The following is a 9,546-nucleotide window of genomic DNA, read 5'->3' on the forward strand; positions in this document are numbered from 1 at the left end:
TATATATATATATATATATATATATATATATATATATATATATATATATATATATATATATATATATATATATATATATATTGGTTTCGAGATACCTGAAAATTTTATCTTTTATTCAAATTTCCAGCTATAAAAGCAATATTTGAATCAAGGAATGTTGAGGATCATTTCAATAATTGTACTTTGTAGTTAGGAACTCTGGGAGCTGGGAATCATTATGGTGAAGTACAAGTCGTTGATGAAATATATGATGAATACGCAGCCAGTAGAATGGGCATCGATAGACTGGGTAAATTGTTATTCTCTTCGGTATTCATTGTTTACAAATTATCGGTGAAGGAAGGAAAAGTAAACTGCATATTGAGCATAACAATAGCAATTTGAAGCTCAAATTTTTATTTTTGTGTATACTATGTTGTGGTGTACATTGAACTCGCGAATTCTTGGATGATCCTTTCTATAACTTACAGTTTAGGTCAGGTATGTGTAATGATTCATTGTGGTAGTCGCGGTTTGGGACACCAAGTTGCTACAGATTCACTAGTGGTTATGGAAAAAGCTATGAAACGAGACAACATAATTGTCAATGACCGTCAACTGGCTTGTGCAAGGATTAATTCTGTTGAAGGTAAAATTCCTTTTTTTTACTAGATTGTTCATTTGTTCTATTGTTTTATAAGTTTATTGTGAAGTCAGTTATTTATTCTCTTCCGTTTCTCAGCTTTTTAGGTCAAGATTACCTCAAGGGCATGGCGGCGGCTGCAAATTTCGCGTGGGTGAATCGATCTTGCATGACTTTCTGTGCAAGACAGGTAAAATTTTACCCTTTTTTGAGAAATTAAATCAGTTGTCTTTCAGATGTTCATACAAACCCTAGTTTGATTAAAGAACAATAAAAATGCATGCCGAGAAAAAAAATTGATAAAAATTGTAAGATTTCAATGCAGGCCTTTGCAAAAGTGTTCAACACCTCGCCGGATGATCTCGACATGCATGTGATATATGATGTCAGCCACAATATTGCCAAAATAGAGGAGCATCTTGTGGACGGGAGACCAAAACAGTTGTGTGTGCATAGGAAGGGCTCAACACGTGCTTTCCCTCCTCACCATCCTCTCATCCCCGTAGATTATCAACTTACAGGTCTTTTTTCCTCACATTACTTTAATGATTTTATATTGAAAATAACAATTGGCATTCAGTGATGCAGAGTGAAGAAGCTCTTCGAACTTGTCAGTAAAGAAATGGCTCCATACTTTTTTTTCGCTCTGAACTGCAAGCCATTTGTTTCTATTGGAGCTTTTAAACTTCTTTTGTATGCCTCTTAACAAATACAAATTTGATTAAAAATTCGATATGCAAATTCGCCAGCAGTCTGAGCTCGAAAATCAGTTTTGTGCACTTAATTAAAGGAAAAATTTTCCGCAGCTCTTATGTTTGACAGAAAAAGGGATAGCGTTTAATTTCATGTCTCTCTAGTAATTTCAAACTAAATAAAAGCCATTGTACTAAATAAAAGGAAAAAATACTAAATAAAGGCGTAAAACTACTAAATAAAATCTAAAAGCCATTACTGCTCAAAAATTACGTTTTTTTTAAAGGACAACCAGTATTAATTGGTGGTACGATGGGTACGTGTAGTTACGTTTTGACAGGTACACAACAAGGGATGGACGAAACATTTGCTACTACTTGTCATGGAGCGGTAATCTTTCCTTCTGTGAAAGTAATAATAAAATAAGGTGTTGTTGTTTCCACTTAGATATAAAATTAGATGCAGAACATCTTTTTCCTTATGTCTTTTAATTTAGTGTGGTAACCAGCGAAGTGATTTTAATGAAATGTACACATATTCCATATTTTTTTAAACGGGAATTATAGTCCTGCTACTTCAGGGTAGGTCTTTGTCACGTGCTAAATCAAGACGAAACATAGACTTTCAAGAAGTTTTGAACCAGATGCAAGCAATGGGTATATCGATTCGAGTAGCTTCTCCGAAACTGGTTATGGAAGAAGTAAGCTTACAATAAAGTAATGAATGAACACATTTACGGACTAACATGAGGGCCTACAGTCAACTGATTTTACCATCAGAGCTGTTCGGTCATTCACTGCACGTTTCCTGGTCATGCAATGTATTGAGACTCAATGTTCTAGCCAAAAAATCGTCCCGCTTAACTGGTCTTCTAGTCAGATGTTAGTTGTACATTAAATCAGAAAAGTCGTTCTGAAATCAGCTGATTTCAAGAAGGATTTACATTAAATGAAAGGAAGCAGCTGTGTGAGTTATATTCCACTGTGACTGGTTCAAATAAAAACAATTGGACCAAACTTGACGATTTCAGGCGCCGGAATCGTACAAAAATGTGACGGATGTAGTGAATACTTGTCATGAAGCTGGTATCAGCAAAAAAACCGTCAAATTACGCCCGATTGCTGTGATCAAAGGATAGAAAGCCTAATTTCTTCTGTTGTTGTTTGTGTGTTACTTTTTCACCACTGTTTCACTCTGCAGTTGGGACTTTCAACTTTGCTTTTTGTCCTGGTAGTTACTTTTACGAGTTGAAAAAAACCACATATATATATACACGGAATTTTAATTATTAACATGATAAAGCGTTGCCTACTGCTGAATTTCTTCTGAATCGTCTGTCAAAGAATACAGCTATAGTGATGGTTTTTGTTCTAGCTACTTTTTTTAGTTGAAAATATCCAAATAAAAAAACACACAAAAGTTAAGAAAAATAAAAGAAATTAAAACATATGCAAATCTCATGTGTGACATTTATTGGTGAGCATTTCATGTGACAGTTTTATACAGTTGCGACAGCTATTAATGAGACTTTCTCATTACGATTCTGTTTTTATTTTCAATGTTTTTTATTACTATTACAAACTGTTCTGTTCCGAATTCCTTTGCAGCCAGAGTTTGGGGTCGCATCCACCCGAATTTTCATTTTGACAGTTATTTAAAAAAATCATCAGCTCTCAACTCTACCTTTTTCTTCTCACGCTGTGGAGAAACATGATAAAGCAGAAATGGGAGAGCTTTCTCATGACTGGAAAGAATTTCTGAAGTGAGGTCGGAGTTAGTACGGGGGAGGAGGATATAGGAAAAGTAGTGGAAATAAGTTTCTTGTGAAATGATGTTTGGCTTAGTTGCAGAACAGTTTCAGCTTTCTAAAATATTATACAGATCGTATGTTGGATGGCTTAATGGCTGATAAGTGCTAATAAAAGCTTTACGTATCTTAAAAGTAAAGCTGGAGACGTGTATGAAACACTTGAAGTCTCACTACCTTATGTGTCTCATTCATATCTAGACCTGTCTAGCATATCTCCTGAACTGCAGAAGTGCGAGGTCTCAGAATGCGTTAGAGTGCGTTGAAGTGCGAAATCGCTTACATCTCTCGAGGTCTACCCTTAGCGCCGCATTTTGCCCTTTGTAAAGAGATTGAAAGTGGTAATCTAATCCAACAAGCTCCTTATTCTTTAAATAATTATCGATATCTCAGAAGGACAAGACAGCTTCACTCCCAGTCAACTGGGAGAGAGGAGAAAGGGGAGGAGGAAGTAAGCAGTACTTTTTCCTCTGGAGTTTAGCTCTTCGCTCTTTCACATAATCGAATTTGCCTCTCTGTATATTATTGCATGTTTGCATTTGCATATTTGCGTGCATCTTCCTTGTACTCTACAGTAGTACTGTTTTAGGAAAGTCATGTAGTAGTAGAGATGGATGGATGGGTGTAACATAACATTTATATGGTTGTATAGTACAGTGTGACATTGGGGGAGCGCGGGAGGGGTAAAAGGGATAGATAGATGACAAGAACGCCACCATAAAAGGTACAAGTGTTAGGGAGAGAAAAGGGAGTGTAAGTGATACCTACCTAGAATTGAATTGTCTGGAGAGTGATGCAGTGCACACTTGGCTGTGCACTTTGCTCTTCCCGAGAGCCATTCTTCAGGTACCATTCCGACAAAGGCCTTTTTTAGAATTCCTACTTATATTAGTTATAGATCAGACCCTTTACGTTAAGTCGTGTGTGTGCATGTATATATACATATATATATATATATATATATATATATGATACACTTAATTCGTGGTAAGGCGGAAGGTCAATTAGTATTAAATGTTCGTTTTAAGAGGGTTACCTTTTGTCCACATTATCTGTTTTTTTTAAAGTATGGTAAATAATCAGTGGAGTTATAGTCTACATAGGGGGTGAGATCAAAGTGCAATTAATAGTAACAACTCAGGAAATGGGTGCTTTAACATTGGTTAGTAACTGTAATCTTCATTATTTTGCTGTACTACAATGGTACATTATTTCGTTATTTCGTTGATATTCTTAAACACATGAATCTGAGCGGTGTTTTTTTTTTTTTTTTAATTGTTACTTTAAAATGGGAACTATTAGTCAGCACTTTAGTTTAATTTACATTCAAAAAAAAAAAAAAAAATCAATTTAGAACTCCCAAGTAATGCAAGTCTAACCATCGTAACAACGAAAGTGTCGATTATTTATGGATTCAAAAATCAAATTTAGGATTGAGGTCCATGATGCAAGCGTATCCCATAATTCAGTGGACTTGTGCAGCATTAATTCACATCACTATTAGGCATTATCTTCCTGCACGATTTCTCGTAAAGTTTTGTCGTTTGCAGGGTGGAAGCGGTGACGAGTGGAATTATATTCGGGAGCTGAGCAATGTTACTATGAATAGATGTGATGAAGATGGTAATCAAGAAGGCAGTGGGCAAGTCCCAGTACCTTTAACGACATGCGATCTCAACACAGCTTCCACTCCTACTACAGTTTCATCCGCAGTTTCGCTTCAGGTTATCTTTTTCTCATTCACTGCTATAATTGTATGGTTGGTTCAGGCCTTAATGTATCACACTTTTGATGCTGTTGCGATGCATTCTCTGGCTAAACATATAAGTCTCTTACCATCTAGAACTGCTCACCTCATTCTGTGGTTTTTGATTTCTATCTCATTTTCATCATACGCTATCAAAGATCGATATGAACGTGCTCTGTATTTTCTCGAGATTTCCAATACAAAGATTGCAGGTTGTCCGCACCTCTTGACATCTTCCAGAAACTTCCACGGAGATTTTTAGGGAGGCACATTTAATTTCAAATCATACTTAGTTTTCTTATTTCAGTTTCTTTCAACACCCAGTGCTGTAATGGATGAGCCAAAGGAAAGCGGTCACTGTCATGTTTGCAATAAAATGCAACCATATTCTGCTTTCGTTATGCTGCCATGTAAACACGGGTGGGACAAATTCTTTTAAAAACATTATTTATTTGAATACATCCGGTCCTTCCTTTATCCAAAGTGTTAAGCCGAAAACGACTTATTTATTAGTTTTATGAATGGTATAAGTTCCTCTGTTCTATATAGAAATCTTATGTGACCGTGTTCTTTAAGCCAGCATATTCTCCAAGCCTTTCAGCTTTGTCAAGTTCAATAATCGATAGATAAGGCTGAAAGCATAAATTACAAGCACGTAATCAATTTCTTCGAGGCATACATAATGTTTTATCCAAGTGTTTCACCTTTTCGATTTCAACTGAAACCTATAATCGCAAGGGTTTTAATAATTAATTAAAGATAATGAAAATTAGATTTTAGATTAAACCGGCTAGCAAGTTTTGTGGAAAGAATGTCTAAAAATGTCGAGTTTGCTTGGTCTTATTTGCCTCACCACGAGTTGTAATGTTCAAATTATTTAAGTTTTTCCTGAATTCTTCAAAAACAGTTGCTGAATGCATGTATATAATTTTCAGATTCTGCAATCAATGTACATCAATTATCAGTCAAACCCAACTGTGTCCGTTGTGCTTGAGTAGTGCAGCAGTTGGAGGACTTCAGTCTTCGTTAAGTAGCATCACTGCCAGTCCAAGTCCGCTTTTTCCAGGAACTTCATCACATTCCGGAGATGTTACTGCCACAAATCTTTCGCTCGATTCTTCTTTCTCAATATGGGATCCTCTTTCACCGAAATCGCTTATCAAGCACGAATTACAACGCTCAATGGTTTGTTGTTGATTTCACAAGCTGAGATAGTGGAATTCAAAAGACTTGCCAGAGTTTTTAGACTGTATTACTAATAAATGATTGAAATAATTAATGGTTGAAATGTGTTTCTACTGTAGTCCTCCTCATGATATTTCTAACATATAGTTGAAATATCATCTAGAGAATTAGAGCAGAAACATCTTTCAACCACTAGTTGACTTTTTACGTTGCTGAAGAATTTAAAACATGTAGCCGGAGTTTTATAGAATTATTAATTTGAACTTTGGAAATTCTTTTGCGAAAACCCAGCGTGATATGTTTTGAACAGACAACAGCTGTATAGAAATGAAAAGTAGATAGAATTACATGCAGGATTTTTAGGTACAGACATCTGTTCAGCAACGGACTAAATTGTTTCATTCTTCACAACAGTTGTCAGACACTTCGGCAACACATTCGCTGCTTGATCCATCTTTACTGGCCTTCCAAAGTGGTGCTGCAGCTGCTGCAGGATTATTTTCACTACCTCCCCAACCACTTACTACTACCTCAACAATAAATTGGCATACCGTTCCAAGTGCTGAAATCCAGCAGACGTTCAGTGTTAAGTATCCCAAATGCACTATGTGCGCCGAGGGGAGCAATTTTATGAATTTTAGGGTGTTCTAAAAGCTATCTATGCTTGTATGCATGCTTCCTGTGATTAGTTTCTGAATATTTATTTATCTGCCTTATTGGTTCACCTGTAATGAAAAATATATTCATCAATGGCTTTTTTTTGAAACATGATTTATGAGAATTTGTCTGTAAAGGATTTTTTGCAACGAAAGTGTTACGTTTTAGGATAATGCGGTAGCAACTGTACGTTGCATGCAATGTGATGAGACGTTGTGTAATGAATGCGTTGTTGCACATTATCGCATGCGAGTTACTCGTGAACACAAAGTGGTGCGTATTGAGGCTTTCAAAGGATTGCCGCTATCTCAAGTAATATTTAAAGTTGTCGTTTAAACTCTACTCATTAGACGTATACCAAGAATCGAAAACTAAATTTTTCTAAGGTTTATAAAGTCCTCTTTATTGTTTTCGACATACCAGCATTATTGATTCATTAAAACAAATTTATTGTTGACTGAAAGTTTAAGAATGGTGGATCGACTTTTTTTTTGTTAATTGAAAGTTTAAGAATGACAGATGTTTAAGAGTGACAGATCTCTTTCATTTTATTCACATAAAAGTACTCAATTATAGTTGTATACGACAAGAGAACCAATTAAATTCGAAAATTTACTTGAAACAGAAACATGCAACACTCATGATTCACCGGTAATTTGTACTTGTATAACATGTGGAAGTGCATCACTTTGCAATATATGCATTACGGATCACTCGAAACACCAACTTGTACCTTACGGCGAACTGAGAACATCGTTGCTGACGTTGATTGCGAGCTCAAAGCATGACCAAAAAAATCTAGAAGATGCGTTGGAAACTGTACGTCGAATGTTAGAAAGGGTGGATGCTTCTGTACAGGTCATGATCATTCGAAATATGAAGGTTTAAATCTAATAGACTTAAACAAATATAATTTATGTTGAACGCAACCCAATTTTTAACATGAATGTACACAAGGACTTGTTTTATGTCAGTAAGTTCTTATCAGAGCAAAATAATGCAACATCACGTTAGAGGTATTTCGAGTAACTATAATTTAAATCTTCTGGATGAGAAAAACTCTTCAGTCAGCTATTCGTGAACTACGATCAGCGATACACTTACATATCAGTGCGCTGGAAGAAAGAAAGCGCGATTTATTGCAGCGCGTTGATACCATTCGCCAGACTAAAATCAGCACATTGAAAGCCCAGGGAGAACGACTCGGACAGCGTCATACAGTTTTAACTGAAGCTCTGAAAGTAGAATTTTTATGATTTTCAATATTTTTTTTCCTTGTTCTAGAATGAGATTAGAATAAATGTTGCCCTGTCGTTAGGTTGTTAAGCGAGGTAAGCGATTCGCCGTATATTATTTAGGATGTTCTTGTTTTGGATCCTCCTTTTAGAGGGTTGAAGAAGTGAAGTTATGTTAAACTATTTAATTTAGAACTATATTTTGTTACTTTGCGGTGGAATTCGTGCTTCTCCTACTGGCGAAAATCAGCAAGTCACAAGTCGTCAAGTCATTATTCGAAATTAGGTTGTGTTATTTTCTTTTTAAATCTTTTTAGGCAGCAGAAATTGTAACAGCAGTCGGTGAAGGAATGGAAATCCAACAACGCAGTTCATTTGATGCACTGCTTAGTATTTTGCGGGAACCATGTTTGTATCTTGTACCAAATGAAACTGACTTGATCAAATTTATACCACCCGACAATACTTTTATTTCAAAGTTCGACTTGTGTAGTATCTTTGTTTTTGCTTAAATTTATATTTGGATGAATTTATACTTTTTCTTAAATTTATATTTTTTTTTATCACGAAAAACATATTTATCCCACAGAAGTTTGTTACACTCGACAACTTCCTCGAAACTTCTGTGACACATTCTATAAAGTTTTGGTCATAGATTGATTTTAGCTAATTCACTTTTAATAATTTCTAGATTGCGTTCTTTGGGAGAGCTAGAAAGCGGTGCTTGCGCACGAACAACACACATTATTGGTGAAGGATATAAGCGTGCCATTCGTGATCGGCTCTGTACCATTTTAGTACAAACTCGTGACGCCTGCGGCGATGCTTGTACATCAACAAGCCATCAGGTGTCTGCTTCGTTGCTTAGCCCCGAGGGTCGTGCCCTAGACATACGCATTGCGTAAGTTTTAATTTTGTAAGTTTTAAATTTGTTTAAACCAGTGTCCTTTTGGAAAATTAGTTTTAGGTTATAGGAAAGGGAACTTCGAAATGAAAATAACCATTAAATATTCGGTGTCTGTCTGACTTCCCAGTTCCTCATTAAACTATATTACAGTGAACAAGATGGAGGTATTTACTCGTTGACTTATTTTCCAATCGATGAAGGCAATCACTTTTTGGATATCAAAATTCGAGGTGTTTCTATTTGGTGCGTTCAGATTTTGTGTCAGCTAATCATGTTTTGTATAAAGTATTTATTTTTTAGAATAAGTAGTCTCACCTTTGTTTGCTGACTGCAGGGAAAGATTTCATGGTACCAAATCACTTCGTTTCTGTAATTGGCAAAACCTGTTCATCTTCAATTTCAGTGGGTGTCCCACGGTAATCTATGCACGAAAAGGTCGGAATTATGGAACAATTGCTCGGACAGGACCATTATTCTCGTTCGGTTCAGAAGGTAGTGCTGATGGACAATTTTGTCGACCATGGGGAATTTGTTGCGATAATAAAGGGCGCATTATTGTAGCAGACAGAAGCAACAACCGTGTACAGGTAATGAAATTGCAAATCAATAGAATTGTCGAGCAATTAGATACAAATATATATATATATATATATATATATAATATACTATTTGTGTATTTTACTTTCTTATACG

The 9,546-nt window shown here is 35.8% G+C and overlaps 2 protein-coding genes across 3 annotated transcripts in view; both read left to right on the top strand.

The window, feature by feature from the left end:
• LOAG_16672 (hypothetical protein) overlaps nucleotides 1-2,630 on the top strand; it is a 5,151-nt gene extending 2,521 nt beyond the window's left edge. Inside the window, exons 6-12 of the mRNA XM_020449322.1 lie at nucleotides 190-289; nucleotides 476-628; nucleotides 730-812; nucleotides 948-1,143; nucleotides 1,602-1,705; nucleotides 1,896-2,015; nucleotides 2,346-2,630. Of these exons, the coding sequence (XP_020307184.1) occupies nucleotides 190-289; nucleotides 476-628; nucleotides 730-812; nucleotides 948-1,143; nucleotides 1,602-1,705; nucleotides 1,896-2,015; nucleotides 2,346-2,453 (864 nt within the window). The 3' untranslated portion in view covers nucleotides 2,454-2,630. The remainder of the gene's footprint in view (nucleotides 1-189; nucleotides 290-475; nucleotides 629-729; nucleotides 813-947; nucleotides 1,144-1,601; nucleotides 1,706-1,895; nucleotides 2,016-2,345) is intronic.
• A 1,636-nt stretch (nucleotides 2,631-4,266) lies between these two features.
• The window catches only part of LOAG_16673, a gene marked incomplete at both ends in the record, with an annotated part of 7,123 nt that continues 1,843 nt past the window's right edge, over nucleotides 4,267-9,546 (top strand). Inside the window, 12 exons of one of the 2 annotated variants that reach the window (XM_020449323.1) lie at nucleotides 4,267-4,284; nucleotides 4,673-4,846; nucleotides 5,177-5,289; nucleotides 5,805-6,054; nucleotides 6,418-6,639; nucleotides 6,880-7,023; nucleotides 7,288-7,569; nucleotides 7,779-7,952; nucleotides 8,264-8,424; nucleotides 8,638-8,847; nucleotides 9,004-9,096; nucleotides 9,257-9,440. In XM_020449323.1, the coding sequence (XP_020307185.1) occupies nucleotides 4,267-4,284; nucleotides 4,673-4,846; nucleotides 5,177-5,289; nucleotides 5,805-6,054; nucleotides 6,418-6,639; nucleotides 6,880-7,023; nucleotides 7,288-7,569; nucleotides 7,779-7,952; nucleotides 8,264-8,424; nucleotides 8,638-8,847; nucleotides 9,004-9,096; nucleotides 9,257-9,440 (2,025 nt within the window). Of the gene's footprint in view, nucleotides 4,285-4,672; nucleotides 4,847-5,176; nucleotides 5,290-5,804; nucleotides 6,055-6,417; nucleotides 6,640-6,840; nucleotides 7,024-7,287; nucleotides 7,570-7,778; nucleotides 7,953-8,263; nucleotides 8,425-8,637; nucleotides 8,848-9,003; nucleotides 9,097-9,256; nucleotides 9,441-9,546 lie in introns of those variants that run through there. The other variant, XM_020449324.1, reaches the window with a different exon arrangement.

This window comes from Loa loa (assembly GCF_000183805.2).
Source record: "Loa loa unplaced genomic scaffold supercont3.12, whole genome shotgun sequence".
Taxonomy (NCBI): domain Eukaryota; kingdom Metazoa; phylum Nematoda; class Chromadorea; order Rhabditida; family Onchocercidae; genus Loa; species Loa loa.